General features: G+C 38.4%; 2 protein-coding genes across 3 annotated transcripts; both read left to right on the forward strand.

The window, feature by feature from the left end:
• The first annotated feature begins 868 nt into the window (after positions 1 to 868).
• On the forward strand, positions 869 to 6,712 carry vsig8a (V-set and immunoglobulin domain containing 8a). 2 transcript variants are annotated; one of them, XM_056737356.1, is made up of 9 exons: positions 869 to 1,339; positions 1,584 to 1,636; positions 1,914 to 2,005; positions 3,471 to 3,640; positions 3,887 to 4,091; positions 4,265 to 4,417; positions 5,513 to 5,635; positions 5,739 to 5,889; positions 5,982 to 6,712. In XM_056737356.1, exons 2-9 carry the CDS (start codon positions 1,617 to 1,619, stop codon positions 6,145 to 6,147), a joined length of 1,080 nt encoding a protein of 359 aa, XP_056593334.1. In that variant the 5' UTR covers positions 869 to 1,339; positions 1,584 to 1,616; the 3' UTR covers positions 6,148 to 6,712. The 2 variants fall into 2 exon arrangements, with proteins under 2 accessions (XP_056593334.1, XP_056593333.1); XM_056737355.1 differs by having other exon boundaries at positions 869 to 1,296.
• A 418-nt stretch (positions 6,713 to 7,130) lies between these two features.
• atp6v1b2 (ATPase H+ transporting V1 subunit B2) lies at positions 7,131 to 16,507 on the forward strand. Its single transcript, XM_056737495.1, has 14 exons — positions 7,131 to 7,315; positions 7,821 to 7,876; positions 8,343 to 8,441; positions 8,530 to 8,623; positions 8,699 to 8,776; positions 8,902 to 9,041; positions 10,086 to 10,187; positions 10,270 to 10,367; positions 10,912 to 11,035; positions 11,385 to 11,535; positions 11,626 to 11,708; positions 11,796 to 11,900; positions 12,859 to 12,988; positions 15,589 to 16,507. Exons 1-14 carry the CDS (start codon positions 7,183 to 7,185, stop codon positions 15,723 to 15,725), a joined length of 1,530 nt encoding a protein of 509 aa, XP_056593473.1. The 5' UTR covers positions 7,131 to 7,182; the 3' UTR covers positions 15,726 to 16,507.
• The last annotated feature ends 7,042 nt before the right edge of the window (positions 16,508 to 23,549 follow it).

Genomic DNA, 23,549 nt, shown 5'->3' on the forward strand with positions numbered 1-23,549 from the left:
CAGCCATGATATATAGAAAGACATCATCAGTTTATAAAAAAAAACTCAAAATAAGAGGCAAGACAATGTTTTATTGTATTTTATTTATTTTATTTTATTATTGTTTTTATTAGTAATTATACATTTGTTAATTTTAAGACAATGGTAAATTGTCACCATGGACATCAAAACCAGTCGTATGGGTCAATTTTTCGAAATCGATATTTTTACATCATTTGAAAGCTGAATAATTAAGCTTTCTATTGATGTGTGGGTTGTTAAGATATGATGATATCTGGTGGAGATGTGACCGTTTTAATATCTGGATTCTGAGGGTGCAAAAGAATCAAAATATTGAGAAAATTGTCTTTGAAGTTGTTAATAAGAGGCACTGTTACTGGTCATCCAATCACAAAAATAAAGTCTTTATATATTATCAGTAGGACATTTGCAAGGTATCTTCATGGAACATGATCTTTACTTAATATCCTAATGGTTTTTGGCATAAAAGAAAAATCTATCATTTTGACCCATACAATGTATTTTTGCCTTTAATTTAAAATGTTCCCGTGCTCCTTAAGACTGGTATTGTGATCCTGGGTCACAATTGCTTACGTATGGTTTTACCACAAGTACACCTGATCAAACTTTCTGTAAGGGTCTACAAACACAATGTATCTCTTTATTATTTTTACTTAACATTTTGCAACTGCATGTACGACAACCGGTCCTCAAGTTCACACATCTAAGAGAAACCACATATCCCACCTGTAAAGTTCTTCACATTACTGGTAAATATGGTTGCCTTGTATAAAGTCTAATAACTACAATGTGTATTGTGGTCACATTTACAAGCATATGCTCAAACCTGTACACTCCACTGCACATATTGCATAAAAGCTCTTCCAACCATCCGATTAATTGAAAAAAAATGTTATAATGGTCCTGTTTCATTATGTTCTAAAAAAACACAAAAACTATGCATTAACCCAAGATGAGTTCCTTGGATAATTCAAGAAACATAAGTCCCTAACCTTTTTTTAAAAAAAAAGCTCATTACCTTTAGATAAACTGTTATTTATTTTATCGAAAAGAAAATGTGCTGTGCAAAGAAAGTAAAGAAATTTATTCAATAGCAATTGTAGGCAATACAAATAATGCATTCTGCTGAAACAATATAATCAAATGTTATCCTGCCCTTTGTTTATCCGAGCGGTGTAACCAGTTGTCACCTGAGACTGGTCTCTGCGGACCACATCACCATGGCACCAGCTTTACATGATACCACAGGTGACTCGCAGTAAAGCCATTCAGAAGGTAAAGTGCATGTGATGAAGAAGGAGATGAACTGCCTTTCTATGTAAGCTTCTTTTTATCATTTCCTTTTTAATGGATTCTTGTATTTTCTTGCTTGGTTAAACAGTGATGCAGCTTTGAAGAGCTCAAGAGCAGCCAAATCTCATTCTGCTTCTCTTGTATAATGCATGGTACATGATAGATTTTGTTGAACATTGAGGTTAGGGGCTCTTGAAATGCAGGAGGAATAATAGAGCAGGTTGAAAAACGGAGAGAACACAAACAAGCTGTGTTTTGTTTTCACACAGTGGGGAAGTAAAGAAAAAACATTGTGAGCAAAAATGTCTTTGGGTCACTACAGGTAAGTTATTTTGTTACTTATTATCATTGTTTGAAAACGTCATTTACAGTTGTGACATGCGGATATATAAGGTATAGGGTAAATGTTAAAATCATTAAATTTCCAATTTTAAAATAGAGCACATGAAATGTGTGAAAATATCAGTTCAGCCTCCTCATTATTGCACATCACTAAGTATACGGAAGACTCAACAAGACATGCTCATTATCGTGTTGTTGTCACTCACTTTCAGTTTTCACTCCTGCTTTCTTTCTTTGTATACTTCAATCTCCCACAGCTTCCTAAACTGGGCTTGTGTTAGACGAACAAGTTCGTCCCCGTTGTCCTCATTTATGATATTGACTGTGCTGGCAGTGTTTCTCAAAGCAAGTAAGTTTTCAAAAAAATCACGTACTTTGAAACGTTTCGAATTTGAAGATTAGACAGGCTTTATTTTATATTCGGCTCACAGCAACGCTATACTTCCTCAATTATGTCCTTCGTCCAAACCATGTGGCCATCAGTGTATGTGCTCATATGAATCATTTATGAGAAAGCATCACAATAGTACGTGTCATCTTGGCCACAATGTTGTCCTGGGCCATCAAAAGGTGGGGAACGTTAGTTCTTCAGTAGAATAACTCATTGGACCAAGAAAAGAGAGAGAGCAACTAAAATGTTTGTTTTGGATTTTGACTAGTAGTTACACTTTACTTAAAGCATATATGTATTTATAATGCATTATAAATGCATTAATTATGCCTTGTAATGTACCTTATGAATAATTATAATTATTGTTAATACATTACTTATCAATTCCTTGTGACACATTGCATTTTTTATTTGTAAAATTCTTTACAACAATATTAAATGTATTACAACACACATTATGAACAATTATAATGCATCATAACCATGTATTTATAATGCATTATAAAATGCATTAATTATGCCTCGTAATGTCTTATGAATAATTATAACTATTGTTAATATTATAATACTTATCAATTCCTTGTGACACATTGCATTTTTAATTTGTAAAATTCTTTACAACAATATTTCATTTATTTCAATTACAATGCATCATACCCTTTAATGACCCTTTATAATGCGTTATACATAAACGCTGTAGGCAAAGTCTTACTGAAATGTTTTTTGAAAATAATGTTAAGAACACCTTTTAATGGTTTTACTTAAAGGGACAGTTCACCTAAAAATTAAAATTATGTCATCATTTACCTGTATGACTTTCTTTCTTCCACAGAACACAAAATAAATTAATTTGAAGAACGTTGGTAACAAAAGATTGGCGGCACCCATTCCCTCCAATGGATACCGCCATTGCTCGGTTACCAACATTCTTTCAAAATATTTTTTTTCTGCAGAAGAAAGTCTTAAGGGTTTGAAATGACAAAAGGGTGAGTAAATAGTGACCGAATTTTCATTTTTGGGTAAACTATCCCTTTAAAGATTTGTTTAACTAAATATGGTAATAATAGTTTACATCCTAACAACTGTAAAAAGTGTAAACAAAAAAACGGTAAAGTGTTAGCAGCTGGTGTGACAGAATTTTTTTAAATAACATTTGTATAATAATAAAGGGTACACAATTTTCATGTTATTTTACACCTTACATTCACATTTCCAGTCTATTTCTGTCCTTGAAAAATATGAGACAATTCTGTAATATTAAACAGTAAACTTATGTTTTTTACCGTGTAAAACAGGTGTAATTATTTAACTAAAAGTGTAAATTGTCTTTACAGAAATGATGTATTCACTATATTAGGACACCTGACCTCATGTCAGCAGAGAACTTAGCAAATGGATCTGTACATTCATTCTATCTTTGCAGATGTGACATTAGCAATCAAAGTGACTTCTAATGGGCCACAGACTATACAGATGGCTCAGGGGGAGCGTGTTATGTTAGACTGCACCTACACGTCGACTCCAGACGACGTAGGCGAGCTTGACATCGAGTGGTCGGTTGTCAGCCCAGATACAACGAAAAAGGACCATATGGTAAGTCAGTACTTACAGAAAGAATAAATGAAAGCTCTACCTCCCTAGACACTGCTTTGTCCTCATTTTAAACGTTCTAGGCCTATTTAAAAATAGCTTTTGGTAGTCATGAGGGAGACTGTACGGTAGCCCGTAAAAGTATTTGGTCCCTCAAGATGCGCTTTTAAACAAGATGTGATCTGTACCGTATACAAGATTTCTGCATTTCTGTTGTGGTAAATTGCTGAATCTTTGACTGTTTTCTAGATCATATCATATACAGGTCGAAGGAAATATATCCTTGGTGAAAGTGCATTTATGAAAGGTGTGGATTTCACAGATGCAGACCCCGCCCAGGGCGAGGCATCTCTCTCGATATCCTCACTCGCAGCCTATCATGCTGGAACGTATCAGTGCAAAGTAAAGAAGACACCCGGTGTGGACAGTCGGAAGATCTCTCTGATCGTGATGGGTAATGAATCATGCATACTTCTACTCAAGTTAGCCGATACAGATTATGTGCATTCATTCATGAATCCTTATTCCATGGAACATGAAATAGAGAATGTCTAACATTCATATGAATTCTGAATGTAAAGGCCGAGGGTTTGTATTGGTAAATTGTATTTATTCTGTCTGTTGCAGTGAGGCCATCAGTACCCAAGTGTTGGGTGAATGGAGGAGAGGCTGTAGGTTTGCCTGTGTCACTGCACTGTAGCTCAGATCAGGGCTCTGCCCCCCTGCTATATTCGTGGAGGAGAGAGAGCGGTGGTCCCATTCCTTCAGATGCTGTTCAGTGTAAGTGCGACCCCTGCTGGTATTGTCTTATAACAACATGCTGCTCAAAACTGTCAAGAACTCCCTATGGTTTCATTTAGGCCATTTCATGTTTCCTGAAAACAAAAATATAAATAAATACACCATATAATGTAGCATCATTTATTTTAGCTTATTTTAACCACTTAAAAAACACTATTTTTAACCACTTATTTTAACCACACATTTTATGATCTATTGATTGACATATTTATTCATGTTTTTTTTATTTATCCTTGTCTGTTATTGCTGTCTTCACAAACTACTTTATTAATTTTCTGATATTTTTTGGTTTATTTTTTGTATTCTTGAATTGTGTATATGAAGATTAATTTATAGATAACAGATTTTTTTTGCCAAAAGTCATTTTATTGCGCATTCCAAGTAATAAAATAAAAACTGCAGATGGGTTGTTTTGATTAAGTAATATTAACTAAAAAAAATACAGCACAAAAAAGCACCATTACAATAAAAGACAATAATGCATGATATCATAATAAAAAACACGATTTTTAAATGTTTTTAAAAACTGACTTATGTGTTTTTGCAAATAAACTCTTCACTTCCTTTTTTCTCTGGAAGGAGTGTTGTAAAGCATTTTACTATATATCATACTGGATAAGGTTATGTATTCATAAGTTTATTTTTATTAGCGCTTTTTTCTCATTTAAAAATAATATGAAAGTGAGAAAGTAAAGAAAATACATACACATTATTTATATATACTCACATAGGCCTATGCATTATACATTTCGTATTATTAGAGAGTATGAAACACATGGTATTATTGAAAGTCTTACAAAAGATGAGCTTAAAGGTAAAACTGTGAAAATTAGATTTATTTTACTTATTCTTTTCAAATAAATGTATGTGGTATATACAATAGGTACACAGGAAGCTTGTTAAACAGTATTAAAAAGGTTTGCATGTCTAAAACAGAAAGTCATTTGTATGCTTAATTTGACTATAATATCACTTATATTTAAACATTTAAGCAACATTTAAGTTGTATTATAAAAAAATCTTTATAAAAAGTCGAGTTGTTCCAAACTTCTGACTGGTTTTGTGTATCACTAGATTCCCACACAGGAGAACTTCTTATCAATAACCACTCCATAAGCCACAGTGGTATCTACTCGTGTGAAGTCTCAAATGCAGTTGGAAAAGAAAGCTGCCGGATTGACCTTCAAGCTGTGAAGCGTAAGTGTACATGCACTCAAGCTGCCAATACAACACACACACATACACACAATGTTGATCAGAACTCCAGGATTTGTATTACTGATTATTCATAATCTTATAGTTCCTAACAGAGCTGGAGTCATCTCAGGCACTATTGTTGGATGTCTGCTGCTCATCACAACTGTGCTGTTGGTTATATGGCTCGTCGTCTTTAAATGTGATACTAAATGTGATAGAAACCGGCAGGATAAAGAGTTCTCCAATGAGATCAGGTGAAATATCACTTATTTTCATGGGTTATCAGCTCATTTGATGGTAATAAACCGATATTTCTGATGTCTTCTGTTCTGTCGTGTCTTTAAAGAGAGGACGCTCCTGCCCCTGAGAGTCGCCCTACCAGCCGTATCTCAAGCTTTCGCTCAGGTGTGGCCTACAGTCAAGTGGACCAATCCCAAAAAGAATACCCCCCTTCCATTAACACCAGTTACAGCACTGCAAAGTATGACAGCAGATTCGGCTATGCAGTGTGATAGTCAGTTTTAATAGTTGGTCACTTTGATATACGATTTGCTTATCAGAAAATCTTATTTTCTTAAATGATTAATACAATTCTTTGTTCAGTTTGAGATGATCAGTGTTGGGTAAATTACTCTGAAAAAGTAATTAATTACTAGTTACTCATTACATATTCAATAGTGTAATTAGATTACTGTCCAAATTACTCTGTCCAAAAAGTATTTAGTTACTCATTCGGCTACTAATTACTTTCTATATCCTACATCAACCTTGATTAGTTAAGTGATTCAAGGATAGACATGAAATAATATAATAATTAATAATAAATAATATTATTAACTGACCAAAGTATTACAAAGTTGATAATTATACATTAAATCACAGATTTTAAAGTAAGACTTTGAATTTTGATGTCAATTACACTATTGCACACGCATATATTTCACAAAGTATTTAGTTTAAGTACATCAAAAGTAACTGTAATTAAATTACAGAAAACATATGAGTAATCCCTTACTTTACTTTTTCAAGGGAAAAGTAATTAAAATACAGTAACTAATAACTAAGTAACTAGTTACACCCAACACTGGTGATGATGAACTTCCCTTCTAGTTTTTTTACATTTTCTGTATTTTGTCATGAAGTCTGGTGTTTTTATAGCTCCTGTATTTTTTGCCATGTATTTCTATGCTATTGTCTGTTAAGCAGATTTGTGACATTGACTAATTCTCCATTGTACAAATTGTGCATGTCGCCATTAAACCAAAAACTAAGAAATGTCCATGTCATGTGTAAACTTCTCTATATTTTCATGTCAAAAACAAAATAACGATTATTTGTCGATTGACTAAGTTGCAAAACAAGTGTAAAACAACAAGCAAACGTAACGCTTGAGGTTACTCATTAAACTCACCACTAGAGGACGTCACCGCGCACTGCGTCGATTTGGAAGGTGGGCGGGGGAGGAGCACATCTACTCTCTACTGCGCATGCGCGGGCATCTTCTCACGCTTTGCTTACCAGGCTGATATCTCTGTAGTATAGTCATCATGAAGGCTCTTAGAGGAATGGTGAGCGGAGCCGTGAACGAAATATCATCCGCCGTCACCGGGAGCAAACACTTCGCCGTTCGGGAAAATGTACTCGCCGTTACCCGTGACTACATATCACAGCCGAGATTAAGTGAGTTGTGCAGAAAGGCCCCTTATGAACAAACCCACCTTGATGTTTGAATGAATGTCACGCTGCGTTTTTACACCGCATACTGTAGAAATCACCAGCATGTTGCATTTTAGATGCAAACTCTTGTTATCTATCGTATGATTTCTGATATTGATGTTCATTCATGATCTGTGCAACCAGGTGAATTCACGGTCATGTGATAACAGCCTGCTTATTTGAAAGGCCGTTTTTTACTTATGCATACTGTTTACTTGTAATAACATGATCGTAATATATATTTATTAATGATCGTTTGGATTATTAGCACATCCGATGTCATGAATTTAACATGATGCTGGCTTCGTTCTGTGCAATGGAGGAAACGAATCGTGACCGCAGCATCCACAAATGCACCGATGACGTCACGTCGTGTTGAGATTGGCCTTTGGTTTTGAGGTTGCGTTTATGTTATGATTTAGATATTAAAACACCTGCATGACATGATTCTGTTGTTGTGTGCATATAGCATATAAAACCGTGGCTGGTGTGAATGGGCCTCTGGTGATCTTGGATCAAGTCAAGGTATTGAATTTATTTGTTTTTACTGCTGTTGATCTGGTTTTCATTTGTTTAAATGGACAGTTCATCCAAAACAAAGATTATGTCATTATAAATTCATCCTCATTTCATCAAAACATGTTTATCTTCCGCAGAACACAATAGAAGATATTTTAAGGAAGTTCCCAGTAGTTTTGTGTTTATACAATGGGAGCCGATGCTGTTTGGTTGCCATCATTCTTTATAAGATCTTTTGTGTTCTGCAGAAGAAAGTCATAAAGGTTTTGAATGAATTTATTTTTATGTTGAACTGTCCCACAACAGCACTTCCCTTCTATACACACATGAGCCATACAAATTTTCTGTTGATTTTGAAAGCATCAAATCATTTGTTTTATTTTAGCTGGACTGTGCCATTGGTCTTTGAGATAATATATTTCTTTTTAAATGTTTTTTAAGTAATTTAATAACATTTGTGCATCTGGTGCAGTTTCCCAGGTATGCTGAGATCGTCCACCTGACGCTGCCTGATGGCACCAAGAGGAGTGGACAAGTCCTGGAGGTCTCAGGCTCCAAAGCTGTGGTTCAGGTCAGAAAACAGGATCGTCCAAATGCACCCATTTGTTTTCTTTATTTTCTTAACAGTGTAATACACATTCCTCGTTGTTTCATTTTAGGTGTTTGAGGGCACATCTGGTATTGATGCCAAAAAAACCACATGTGAATTTACGGGGGACATTTTGCGCACACCCGTGTCTGAGGATATGCTGGGTGAGAATTACGCAAATAGTAAGAGCATGTGAAGTTTCAATATGTGTATTTGCTAAAACTGGAGGTTTGTTGCAGGTCGCGTCTTCAACGGATCGGGAAAGCCGATTGATCGGGGACCAGCAGTGCTGGCAGAAGATTACTTAGATATTATGGGTACATTCTTCTTCTTTACATCATGGACATTTGGATTTGATTGAAGTTTTTACACAAGCATGCTCATATGTTGATATTTTTATGCATTTATGTTCTTGTGTGCTGTTCGTCCTTTTTTCCTGTAGGTCAGCCAATTAATCCTCAGTGTCGTATTTATCCTGAGGAAATGATCCAGACTGGAATATCTGCCATTGATGGCATGAACAGTATTGCCAGAGGGCAGAAAATTCCTATTTTCTCTGCAGCTGGTCTGCCCCATAATGAGGTGACACCACACCACATCTGTCTTGTTTTCTATAATGTTTTTATCCTTCTTTGTCTCGTTGTCATGCGGTAAAACTTAAAGGGGTCAAATGACAAGACTAAAACAAATATTATCGTTTGTTTTAGATGTAATGTAATGTGTATACACGATTTCAGGTTCAAATCCTTTCATATACGATGTTATAAAGACTATAAACAAATAACCATATACATCAAACAGAGTTTGTGTGAGACTTTTACAATGAAAATATACTTAATGATGTACTGTATGTCTTTGTGAATTTCGATCGGATTGAATGGGGCGGTGTAGAACAAAAGCAATCCGATCAGGAGGAAAACATTATGCATGTAAATGCTTGAATCCAAATATTTTTTCAATCCAATTTAAAAATACCTTGTGCACATGCGTAGTGCAGTGATACGAGTCCGTATGCCTTATGTCAAATATAAAAAAAACAAGAAACTCACATCGAGAACTTGTTTTAGCCACTCAAATGCATGCGCATAATTAAGGGACTAGGGACACGCGCTGTATGTTCTGCTGGGCTTGTGTTTGTTCTTTTATAACATTGCATAAAGCAAAGAGAGACCATAGTATTATTCCAAAACTTAGTTTTCATTCCAAATTTGAAATTATGGATTATATTGACATCATACATCCATCCAGAGATGAAGTTTGAAGTGAGATGTTAGAAGTGCCCGCGACATTTAAAGTACATGAACGATCAGGAAGCTTTTTAACTGTTCTTGCGGTTGTTTCTTTCCAGCAGGTATACTGTTGTTCATCAGATGTTGATATTTGGGCTATACAAGGTCGTTTGAACTAGTTTTTGAATCGTTTTGAATAGCTATTGGACTGGATTTTAATACGCGAATCTGGCAACCCTAGCTGTGCACTTGCGCAGTAGTTCTGTTCGGAATCATATTGCATCCTTAAGGGGACACTGACATGATCTGCAATCAGATTGAATTCATTCAGATTGACCAAAATGGGTACATTTAAACCACTATGTTGCCACTATGTAACAAATTGTATCCTTTTCAGATTGCTGCACAGATCTGTCGTCAGGCAGGATTGGTGAAGAAGTCCAAAGATGTGATGGATTACAGTGAGGAAAATTTTGCCATTGTGTTTGCTGCCATGGGGGTGAGGAGATGTTCATTTTGATGTATGCCATTTATGTATCCATACTAGTGTGATATCTTCATGACAATAGCTATCTCTTTAGGTCAACATGGAGACTGCACGATTTTTCAAGTCAGATTTTGAAGAGAACGGATCCATGGACAATGTGTGCCTCTTTTTAAATTTGGCCAATGACCCCACGTAAGTATCCAGTCAGATGTTGTCAAACTTGAAAGTCCAGTGTGTACATTTTTGGAGGAGCCTATGAACGGAAATGCAATATAATAAACATAACTATGTCTTCAGAGGTGTATAAAGACCTCACATAATGAAGCGTAATGTTATTATTAATTTAGAATGAGGTATTGCTAACTACATACACCACGGGTCACCTTACATGGAATTCAGCATGTTTTTTCTACGGTAGCCCTACACGGACAAACTGCTCTACAGAGCACGTTTCGTAAATACGTTATCGCCTTCGGCAAAGAAGTGAAAATGCGACAACATCTTAGTTCTGTTTTGGGCACCATACTGCCTCGAAATGGAGGGGGAGGTGTGGAGTGAGCCGTTGGATGCAATTTACAACCTTACCACTAGTTTCCCGTAAAATTTCACACACTGGACCTTTATAGACAACGAATTCTGTTACCATTTGCTGACTGTTTATTTGATCATGTTGGATTGATTTGTGCTTCGGGTAAAATTGGATAAATGAACCAGAAATGATGGTTTGTTGTTGCAGGATTGAGCGCATCATCACCCCTCGTCTCGCACTCACCTCTGCTGAGTTTTTGGCCTATCAGTGTGAGAAGCACGTGTTGGTCATACTGACTGACATGAGCTCTTATGCCGAAGCTTTACGAGAGGTATGACATAATGCATAAAGGTTAGAAATGTGCTTGGATTGTGATGTTCCTGAAAAATGGTTGTAAAGAAATAAACAAAAACGATTTGCCTATTTGCATTATTGTTTGCATAGTTGCAAAATGGCGTGCATTAAATGAAAGTGCAAAAGGATAGTTAAATATTCCTCCCACAAAACAAATCAGAATTTGTCACATTTATTTAACCCCCATTTACGTCACCTTTTTTGTTTTAATTGGATAAATGTACTTGAAATATCACTTTCGTAAACTTGTATAAACCCTGTAACCCAAACATCGAGGTATAACAAACTCCTTACTCATTACATTAACCTCCATCATTTTCTTTAAGGTCTCTGCGGCTAGAGAAGAGGTGCCAGGCCGACGTGGTTTCCCAGGGTACATGTACACAGATCTGGCCACCATATACGAGAGAGCCGGACGCGTGGAGGGACGAAATGGCTCCATCACCCAAATCCCAATCCTCACTATGCCTAACGATGGCAAGCAAATATTTCTTTGCTCTTTTCATTCTTAAATCATAACTGGTGTGGGACTGGCTTTTTTTTACCCCTTTTACTTACCATCCACAGATATCACCCACCCTATTCCGGATTTAACTGGCTATATCACTGAGGGTCAAATCTATGTTGACAGACAACTTCACAACAGACAGGTGAGTCATGGAAGCGCTCTTACGGGCTGAGCTGTGCACGAGTTGTGTAGTACATTTTTGAATTCCATGTTGTTGTTGTTTTTTCAGATCTATCCACCTATCAATGTACTACCATCTTTGTCTCGATTGATGAAGTCAGCCATCGGCGAGGGGATGACACGCAAGGATCACTCTGATGTGTCTAACCAGCTGGTGAATATGGAGAACTTCAATTCTAAACCAACATTACCTTTAGTGTCCCAAATTGATATATAAGTGTTTTTTAAAGCTAAAGTGTGTAATTTCTTTGCAAAAAATAAAGCCATTCATAAATGTATTCCCCTTTCTCACTTTTGAGGAGAGGTATGAAAAAAAATACAATGTATATCGGAAAAATTAAACGATTTGTAGGATTTTGAATTTATGATTTACACGACCTTAAATGCAATATAATAAATTGTTTCGTTTTTAATAACCTTTACATTTCTATAGAAGGTTTTAATGCTGGAGTAAATATACAAAATAATCGTTCCATGTGTGTAAGAGAATGTCAGTCCCACATTTGTGATAATTGACACACTGGTAACCATAGCGACATTCTGGCATCTTGTAGCTGTGAATAATTACCCATTTGGTATTTGCTATTTTTGGCTAAAGAGTTGTTTTGTCCGTCAATTTAAACTAAACTACCGCTTATAGATGCGCTGTATTTTGTCTATACTCGGAAGGCTGCTTCACAGGGTGCTCTTTTATAGTGCTGCCATGAATGTTTTAATCAAACGTTTTTATTATGGTTGTCTGGTCTTAGATCATAAAGCTTGGCACAAAAATGGTCAGATGTGGTTGTTTGAGATTGTTTTTAGTCTTATAAACTGAAAGTTGATAACCCATGGCACCCATTCACTTCTATTGCATGGACACAAAACCAGTGCAAGAGAATGGGTTCCATTTAACAACATTCTTGTGGGTAAGAAAGAACGTCATACATGGCTTTTGAGAGTGGCTATACCCGTGTCAAAATGTGTGAAAAAAACCCACTTCTAGCACTGGTTTTTCTTGCATCTCGCAAAAACAGACAAAAACAAATCACTGATGGGGGTCATTAATAACTAGTTGTTACGTATGTGGCCATTAAGAATGAGCAGCATATGACAAAGCTTCTTTTTTGCAGTATGCATGCTATGCTATTGGAAAAGATGTGCAGGCAATGAAGGCAGTGGTTGGAGAGGAAGCACTGACGGCAGATGACTTGTTGTACCTGGAGTTCCTACAAAAGTTTGAGAAGAACTTTATATCACAGGGTAAGTCATGATATTAGGCCGCTTGTGGAATCAAAAAGGCCCTGGCCCTCATTTATCAAACGATCGCACGCCAGAAAACTGTGCCTACTTTTGCTTCCACGCAAAACTTGCCATTTATCAATATGGACTTGAGGGGTTACTAAGATCAAATCTCACGACAGGTCTCTGCTCGTGTAGGCAAGTTCTGAGATCAGGTGAAGGTCAGTGTACGCTTAACCCTTTTGATAAATGAAAATTAATAATGACAAATAAAAATGTTTGTCGTTTAGCGTATCAAATGTAAAAATAGATTCCAAAGTGATTTATAAAGCAGGTCTATTTTCTTTTCTAGCTTTATTATACGAACAATTAATTGTTGAATTGTGAAATTACAAGGTTAACGGGTGCTTTTTTGTAAAAAAACGGATGAGATTTTTGGCTAGCCTACTTCAAAGATAATTGACGACAATTAAAATTCACATTTAAAAGTAGAACATAAAAAACTACAATAATCAATATTAAAAGGCCTACAAGCAATGGGTAAGTACCTTATGTATTTGCAAGGTGAAAGCTTCTTTGTTTGACAAATAGGCATTCTAATGAAAACAGACTTTAATGTTTTTTAGTTCTGCAATGTTTATTTGTGCTTTGGTTAGGGATGGTCGTTTCGGTTAATTTCCCTAACCGACACTCATTATCCGAACATTAACCGTTAACCGATAAGATTTTAAGAACAAATTGGATTAAAAAAATAATAATTTTGTGTCTCATTTTGATGGCTGCGTCCTCCGGAGGTCGCTTTTGTCTGCTGCATACGCCTGCGTATGTGACATCCGGAGAACGCAGACTTCGAAATGAGAACACAGCTACAGTTGACGAGGGTCCGCGACACGTTAAAAAAACATTTATTTCACAGATTTATTTTAACATGCAAACAGCAACTCCTGCATTCACTTTTTATCACATTTTCACGAACCCGCTGCGTTTTGTACAATGGAGAAAAACTAAATTATGTGTATCCAAAGCATAAATTAAAGAGGCAAGAAAAAAAAAGAAAACACAGAAGAACCGGGAAAGTGTATTTCCATCAGAAAGTTTTCTCATCAAATAAAAATAGCAGGCCTACCCCAATCCAAAGCTTGGAGTTTTTATTTAATAAATTTACATGTTTACGTGTTGTGGTGCCAGTCTGGAGCTTGTTGAGAATCAGACCCGCGGCAGAAAACACCCTTTCAGAGGGTACGGATGTCCCGGGAAATTAGAAATAACGCCCCGGGAACGGTCAATGTGAGCATACTTAGCTTGGGTGTTTGTGAAAGTCGCCCCGCTGGGTCACAGCTCGAAGGTTGCCTGGCTTTGTGTGGCAGGCTCCAGACAGGTTTTTGGGGGCTGAAGACCGCTGGTTCTCGCCTCCGACAGATCTGAAGAGAGAACAATAAATGAAGCAAACATAAAACTACGTGTGCTTGATTTAAGCAGCCTGAAATGCTAATTTAGCAGCATTAGATTTAAACCCTTATCCTGTTTAAAAACATATCTGTCATCCGCCACAGACAATTTTTTCTTCACCTAAATGAAGATTAATGTAAAAACATTTAAATATTAACAATATATTATAATTGCACCGCAAAAATGATCAGTAATTTATTTCTACATTCGTTTTTACATTTACACAATAATGAAGGCCAACTCAAAAACGCTCTTCAAGGCTGAAGTCAGATTATAATTTTGTTTAAATACACAATACAACCAAAGTAATTTAAAACAGTAATACTGTCAGTATAAAAATAATTCTGAAAGAATAATAATTCGCGGTGATATTTATAAAACATAAATATCCAATAACAAATGCAAACCTGAGCTGGATTAGGTTCAGTAATTTGTTTCCAAACTGTTTTATACTTCCTTTGATTCCGCTTTTCAAGGTTAAAGTTTCAATTCTAAATCGGTTTGGCTGGATTACGTTTCTCCATGTCGCAAAATCTAGGGGCGAGGCGCCTACACCCAGAATTTATAGGGGCGTGATATTTATATTACGATCGATCTCAGCCGCAGCATTTATCAATATAGGATCATTTGTACGACGGAATTGGCCGCTGTAACAAATCTCCATAAAATGGAAGGAAGGAGTCGGGAACCGGAAGACATTTTAAACATTTAATAAAGTAATATAACAGCCGGCGGCCCCTCACGGACGACCGCCGGCGAACAAAACATAAATATAAATACAAATACAAACTTAACACAAGTTCGGGCCCGGTCCTCTCTCTTTGACGGTCCGGTCGCTCGTTCCTTTTATATGCTCCCAATCTCTTACGTGATTCGAGCCCGGTGTGCGCACAGCTGGTGCTTATTCACAATTACTCACCGGACTCGAACCACGGTCTCGCCCCGCCTACTCTACTACAGCCACAAACAAAAGTTTAATGAATAACATGTGAGCGTTGTCGTAAACAGATTTTTAAGCTCAGATGTATGCTGGTTTCAACGTTCGTTTGATAAATGAGGGCCATTTTGTCTTGTTTTTCTGTGTTATAAAATACAAAAGAGTAGTATGCATATATATAAGAAAATAGTAGTGTTCGTTGATAGTGTTTGGCTTAATTTATACTGTGCTACAGGTGCCTATGAGAACCGAACTGTGTTCGAAACTTTGGACATTGGCTGGCAGCTTCTGAGAATCTTCCCCAAGGAGATGCTGAAGAGGATTCCTCAAAGCACTCTGGCTGAGTTTTACCCTCGAGATTCCAAACATTAGTCCTGCTTTACGCAATGGGTTTGTCAAATGTTCGATACTCCTAGACGTTCCTCTCTCTCTCACTGCTTAAGTACACCTTTGCCTCAAAAGGTGTATTGATGGAATACAACGTTGTTTTTCATTGCTTGTTTATTGCTGCTTTCAGAAGTGATTGACTATGTAAGTGTCACTAAATAGTCAAGTAAATATTGTGAATATTGTCACTACACTGCAGTGAAAGTTCAGAGGTATATGTGTGTGTCAAGTGTTTCAAACGGTGTTCTGACAGAATGATGTGCAATGTGCCCAGCTTTTAACGGTAGTCTGTGATGTTTCTTTTAAACATTTAAGCGATTTAGTGTCCACCACAAAACTGCCTGATGTTATTTTATCAAAGTGCCAACTTTGAGCGTATAGTGTCTTCATGTGTTATATGGATTTGTCATTATAAACAATCCACTTTATATATATATATATTGACCATTATATATAATGTGAGGCGCAGGTTTAAATTGTTTGAATGGTTTAAAGGAATTTGAAAAGAGTTGTCCAATCTGATAGAATGCCTTTTTTGCTACTTTACTTTTTGCACTTTTGTTTCATGTTTGTTGAAGATGTCTGTATTACAACAATGTGTCATTATTCATAGTTGTGAAAACATATGAACATATGTTATTTATTGTTTCTATTTATTTTGGTGCCCTGAATTCTATGTATTGTGATTAATGTATAATGTTGTAATGCATGAATATTGTAAATGTGAATATGCTTTGTGAAATAAACCATAATGTGTATAAATTCAATTCAATTCAATTCAAGTTTATTTATATAGCGCTTTTCACAATGTGTATTGTTTCAAAGCAGCTTTACAGGGGCAAACAGGAAAAACAGAAAAGTTAAAACACAGCACAGTGCATGGTATTTATACAACGAGTAAGTTCATTCTAATAAATAACATCTAATTTCTAAATAAATAAATGAATGATCATGACAGTAACTGATGGTATACCTGTAATAATCAATTTAATTATACAGCCTTATTGGTATGGGTTCATGTATTTGATGGAAAACAATAATCCGTTTATTTTTTTTTATTTTATTATACACTAGAAGCACCTTAAATAAGACATCTCGTACCCAAACTGGCTCAGTTTCTGCAGCTTTGGCAGTGCCCCAAGATGAACTCCAAAAAAGCAGCTCTTCAACCCCAGGTTTCCTATAGTTCAAGTTTTCAGAATATTGCAAGCCAATTAGCCAGTGGACAGAGTTTGCAAAACCAGTATTCTTCATCATCTCATGGCGGTTCTGGGCTTCAGTCGGCAGGTGGTTTAAGCCAAATTGTTTCTCACCAGCGTGAAGGCAGTTCCAGTGGTCTTCTGTCATCTCCAGATGTCCCTAGTCCGCATACCCCAGAGTCTAATGTCAAGGTCAGTTCTTCACCCCTAATGGTTTCCAGCCAGGCCACCACTGCTCAAAGTTCCCCCATCCTTAACTCAGAGTGCTTAAATCCTTAAGCACTCTGGAGAGTTCTGGCCCTTTATTGGGAGTTTCGGGTTCTGCCACTAGCTTTTCTGGAGCCTCTACAGAGCATGTGTCGTCACCCTCAGAGATTTATCATCAGCCTGCTGGTGACAAAGGATCCCTCCGCATCCATGCTTTAGGTTCTGAGAGCAGCTTACCCCTTCAGTCGCCAGAAGCAGCAGTAAATGTGTACTCTTCAGAAAGCTTGTCTTCTAGTCCATCCATTGTGACCCAAGGCTCCACTTTTACTTCACAGGGCAGCCCTATAACAGCACAAGTGATAAGCTCCGGGCCAGTACTTGTAACCACACAGGAAGTGAGCAGCGGTTCCATTGGCTCCCCATCTCAAAGCATATCTAGCCAGTATTCACCTGGTACCCTGACACCTAGCAAGCTTGGTTCCTTGTCTCTGTCGGTTTCTAACCAGTCCACAAGTGATCAAAGCCAGTATATGTCTGGAGCTCCAAGCAGGTATGCTATGCCACTAGCAAGTTCTAGTCATTATGTCCCAGTGCAGACAGGAAGCAGCTCTAGGCACCTCTTTTCTCCAAAACCCCAAGGCACCTATGCTGTGTATGCCCCTTCATCTCCCTCAAAGTATCTAAATGTTGCAGCTACATCACCCCAAAGTGTTTCTTTCCAACCTGGAAGCGATCAGAATTTCCGTTGGACTGTTGCACAGGTTGGCACTCAAGCAGGAGAATCCAGTGAGCTTGTCTTCAACCATTAACAAGTGTAGCAAGCTCACATGGCAGTTCTGGTGTGCTTTTTGGTGCCTCTAGTCAATCGGCCTCACAGGGAATGAGTAGTGGTTTCAGTGGCTCCATGCAGTCTCTGGGTACATCAAGCCAGAATGTCCCCATTTCACCTACATTTTCCAAGTTGGGTTCCTCACGCCTAGTCAGTCCACAAGTGATCCGGGTTTGTATGGTACAGTTCCTTACACTTCACAGATTGGCTCTTGGCCTCATTCAGGAATCTCTAGTCAGTTTGTGCCATCCCAGGGAGCAAGTATCTCCTACAGGGGCTATTTTCCCCAGTCTCAATCTAGTTCTCCTAAATATTCATTAGGACACCCTAAACCCAACTCGCCCCAAACTGTTTCCAGACAATCAGCCAGTGTAAAAGGCTCTCATGGTAGTTCTGTTGATCCTTTAGGAGCCGTTAGTCAATTGGCCTCACATGGAATGAGTAGCAGTTTCCATGGATCTGCCCAAGCTCAGGGTACATTTAGCCAGCCTGCTCCCAGTTCACCCACAGTTTCCAAGTTTAGTCCCTCACGCAAAGTATTCAGACAGTCCAAAAGTGATCAGGATTTGTATGGTCAACTGTCGGCAACTTCAAAGTTTGGCTCTTTGCCTCAAAAGGGAACTTAACCACAACTTTCACAAGCATCAAGTGGCTTTACCAGTGGCTCATTTCCCCAGTCTCAAGGATCTTTGGGTCAATATGCTCCTGCATCACACGGTTTGGACTCTCAGGGAATGAGCAGCAGTTTCATTGGATCTGCTCAGGGATCATTTAGCAAGCCTGCTCCCAGTTCGCCTACAGTTTCCAAGTTTAGTTCCTCACGCCAAGTATACAGTCAGTCCACAAGTGATCAGGATTTGTATGGTCAACTGCCGGCAACATCACAGTTTGGCTCTTTGCCTCAAAAGGGAACTTCACCACAACTTTCACAAGCAGCAAGTGGCTTTAAAAGTGACCCACTAATGCAGTCTCAAGGATCTTTGGGTCAATATGCTCCTGCATCACACGGTTTGGACTCACAGGGAATGAGCAGCAGTTTCAGTGGATCTGCTCAGGGATCATTTAGCAAGCCTGCTCCCAGTTCGCCTACAGTTTCCAGGTTTAGTTCCTCACGCCAAGTATACAGTCAGTCCACAAGTGATCAGGATTTGTATGGTCAACTGACAGCAACCTCACAGTTTGGCTTTTCAGCCTCAAAAGGGAACTTCACCACAACTTTCACCAGCAGCAAGTGGCTTTAACAGTGGCTCACTAATGCAGTCTCAAGGATCTTTGGGTCAATATGCCCCTGCATCACCCTCAAAATACGTAAATGCTCCCCTGGCATCACAAAGTTTTGCCTCACAGGGAATGAGAAGCAGTTTCAGTGGATCTGCTCAGGGATCATTTAGCAAGCCTGCTCCCAGTTCGCCTACAGTTTCCAAGTTTAGTTCCTCACGCCAAGTATACAGTCAGTCCACAAGTGATCAGGATTTGTATGGTCAACTGACAGCAACCTTACAGTTTGGTTCTCAGCCTCAAAAGGGAACTTCACCGCAACTTTCACCAGCAGCAAGTGGCTTTAACAGTGGCTCACTAATGCAGTCTCAAGGATCTTTGGGTCAATATGCCCCTGCATCACCCTCAAAATACGTAAATGCTCCCCTGGCATCACAAAGTTTTGCCTCACAGGGAATGAGCAGCAGTTTCAGTGGATCTGCTCAGGGATCATTTAGCAAGCCTGCTCCCAGTTCGCCTACAGTTTCCAAGTTTAGTTCCTCACGCCAAGTATACAGTCAGTCCACAAGTGATCAGGATTTGTATGGTCAACTGTCGGCAACCTCACAGTTTGGTTCTCAGCCTCAAAAGGGAACTTCACCACAACTTTCACCAGCAGCAAGTGGCTTTAACAGTGGCTCACTAATGCAGTCTCAAGGATCTTTGGGTCAATATGCCCCTGCATCACCCTCAAAATACGTAAATGCTCCCCTGGCATCACAAAGTTTTGCCTCACAGGGAATGAGCAGCAGTTTCAGTGGATCTGCTCAGGGATCATTTAGCAAGCCTGCTCCCAGTTCGCCTACAGTTTCCAAGTTTAGTTCCTCACGCCAAGTATACAGTCAGTCCACAAGTGATCAGGATTTGTATGGTCAACTGTCGGCAACATCACAGTTTGGCTCTCATCCTCAAAAGGGAACTTCACCACAACTTTCACAAGCAGCAAGTGGCTTTACCAGTGGCTCATCTCCCCAGTCTCAAGGATCTTTGGGTCAATATGCCCCTGCATCCCTCTCAAAATACATAACTGCTCCACTGGCATCACAAGGTTTTGCCACCCGGTCTGCTACTGCGAGTTCACGTAGAGGGCTTACTTCTACGTTCCTAGGTGGAAGTCAGTCAGGATCTTCTCTCACCTTACAAGGAACTGGCTCATCGTCCATGCCTAAACGTACCACGAGTCAGTTTGTCTCTGGGTCTCCTTCCCAACATTCAAGCACGTCCTTGTCCTCAACCCAGAGCATTAATGGGCAGTATAGCCCAGCATCTCAATGGGTGTTCTCAGTGTCCCAGAGTCCACAAAGGGAACCATCAGTGTCTAGTTGGACCCAAGGCCTTCAGTCCTCAGATGCAGCTTTGTCACAGAGAAACCTCCAGTTTCAAAGCTCTCGGGTGCACAGCAGGTTCTCGTCCCAATTGTCAGCAAGAGACTCTGCCAACCAAAGTAATCCTCAGGCACTTTCCAAAGGATCTGGCCAATTGGTTTCCTCACCTGGGAGCAGTGGCAGCTACAGTGGCATCTCTCTCCAGTCTCCAAGCACCTCAAGTCGGTATCCCCTTGGTTCCCCTGGATATGTCAAGCTTGGTTCAAATCTTGATTCTAGCCAGTCTGGCACAGGTCAGAGCTCGAGCCTGTATGGCTCAAATCTCCAGACAGGGTCTGGCGCTCAACATTCTTCCAGTAGTTATGCATCTCTGCAGGGAGGTAGCAGTGCTGTTGTTGGCCCCTCAAGCCAATATGGCTCTGTGTTTTCACCCCTGGATGCAAAAGCTGGGTTGTATTTAAGCCGACCTTCTGCGGCTAGTTTTACCCAAGGCATCCAGACTTCTAAAACCGCTTCATCCCGGAGCACCTCAAGTGCCCAGATGTCTAGTGGGTTCTCTTCTTCCCTGTCTGCATTGAGCCAGAATGTTGCACCTGTTGCCCAGAGTGGTCCGATGTCTGCTGTTTGGAGAAGCCAGAGTCCATCAAGGCTATCTTCATCTTTTCAAGCTCCCTCTGCCTCAACAATCGGAGGCCAAATGTCTGAACGCTTTACTTCACACAATGCTGCCGATTCCAGTTTGCCTTCCTCTTCAGGTTTGAGTGCCAAACTGTCTTCTAAGGTGTTCTCTGGTTCCTCTCTGCGTAAGACTGCTCAGACTCTGTGAATATGGGTACCAGTAACAAAACAATGAGGGCAACGTTTCAGTGGCTAATACTCCTTTCCAGATGTTTTCTGTTAACTATGGCCTCAATGCTTCAGTTGCCAGTCAAAAAAATCTAGTTCACCTGGATGATGTTACTGTCAATGGCTAAATGTCATTGCTACAAATGTTTTCAAAAGATGTAAATGTGATTTTAAAATAAATATTTTTGCAACAAAGCTTTTTTCTTGTGGGGTTTCTTAAAGACTTTCCATTACCTTTATTATGTAACTCTTGCCTCCCTTAACATGCTCATTGTTTTTATTGGTAGCATTTAAAGGGTTTCCTTCCTAGACTAACTTTGTATAAAAACATGGACTACGATCAAAGTGTTTAATTCTGCTTTTTCCTCATGCTAAATGCTACCTTTATAGGATGTTTTTTTTAATCAAAAACTCTAGTTAGTCTCAGGATTTGGGAATGAATCTGCACCAAACATCTCAAGCTTTTCACTGCCTCAATGTCAAAAGAATTTAGTTTAACGTGTCTGTTCAACTAAACCGAAGTCAATTAATTTGTGCTGGAATACATCAATGTGCACAGATTTTTTTATTTAAAGCAACATTGTTTTTCCATTTTTCTATTTGAATCATTTAAATTGTCAGCATTTTATCATATTTGATATCGGCACCATACTGTCCAATGCATTATTACTATAACATTACCCTCACTAGACAAAATTGAAGAACATATAGGATATGTTTAAACTCATTTTTATCTAGTGAGGGTAATGTTGTCATATGCATAAAATGGTTTATAACCATTTCCAGTAATAGGCTAATAAGGTTTAAAGATTGTCTATTTTTGACCAGCAGGTGGATTTATTACTTTTTTTATAAAATGCACTAAAAAGATATGTCTGATTTGTCCCAATGCTGCTATGACTAACACAAACTATTGATTAAATATTACTGCATGCTACTCAGACTTAAATAAGTGTGATCAAATTTTGGCTATTTTTAATCTGACATTATTACATTACTAAGTTAAACATTCTGAAATACTGTTTATGCCACATTCCTTGTTGTGAACTGTTTTGTGTGTGTGAATCATTTATTTTATCGTGATTTTAATTGACTATGTGATTTGTGTTTTTAGATAGATTTTATTTGAAGTTTTGAAAAGGTTCATTCAGTATACATTTAGTATATACCTTGTGGAGTTTTGAAATTGGATGTAAGAAATAGAAATACACCTTGTCATTTTATTTGAACATACCATACATTATTCCTTGATAACCGGTAAGTTAACTTCAAATACAGGACGGCTAACCATTTAGAACGAGGAATTTACTTATTCTTGCACACTCAACCTTCCTTTTTGTTTCACAGGTGAACTGTGTCAGAGGCAATTAGTCATTCAGTTAATCACATGAGCTGACTGAACTCTTGGCAGCCTATAAAAGACATCTACACATCAGCTAAGACGTGTACCTGGATTTGTGGTTGTGGTTGTATGAGTGGAAAGTTGGCTAAAAAGATTGTTTGGCAACCACACACAGCATTCCTGTCATGGATCAAGGGCTGAAAATGTGTGTTTTCAAATATGCTTTTAAATGGTATTGCATATATTTAATGAATGATCCTAAAATGGTTTTGTTTCACTTTTAGGCTCCCTTTACTAGCCGTTCTCCTAATAACTTGGAGATGTGCTTTTGGGTTTCCAGGTACTGTAATCTACATCTAATTTGGGCAAGTAGTAATCAAATGTAATCATTCTGTTTTTGTAAATCCTTGTTATTGTTTTATTTTCTAGGTGGGGTTTACTCAAAAACAAATCTCCGGTGGGGTCAGGCTTCACATAATGCTTTTGCACCCCGTGCAGTCCAGTCATCTCAGTCAGAATATCCAGTGACTGGGAGCATTTCTGTTGACGAAGTGGGCTCTAGTGTGACCATTGACAGAAGTCAGAAAAGCACGTCCAGGTTTTCTAATCCACGCCAGTATGTCAAGGGTGGTTTTTCCAGCAGCCATGAGACATCTCGTACCCAAACTGGCTCAGTTTCTGCAGCTTTGGCAGTGCCCCAAGATGAACTCCAAAAAAGCAGTTTGACATCTCTTCAACCCCAGGTTTCCTATAGTTCAAGTTTTCAGAATATTGCAAGCCAATTAGCCAGTGGACAGAGTTTGC

Source organism: Triplophysa dalaica, chromosome 22 (assembly GCF_015846415.1).
Source record: "Triplophysa dalaica isolate WHDGS20190420 chromosome 22, ASM1584641v1, whole genome shotgun sequence".
Taxonomy (NCBI): Eukaryota; Metazoa; Chordata; class Actinopteri; order Cypriniformes; family Nemacheilidae; genus Triplophysa; species Triplophysa dalaica.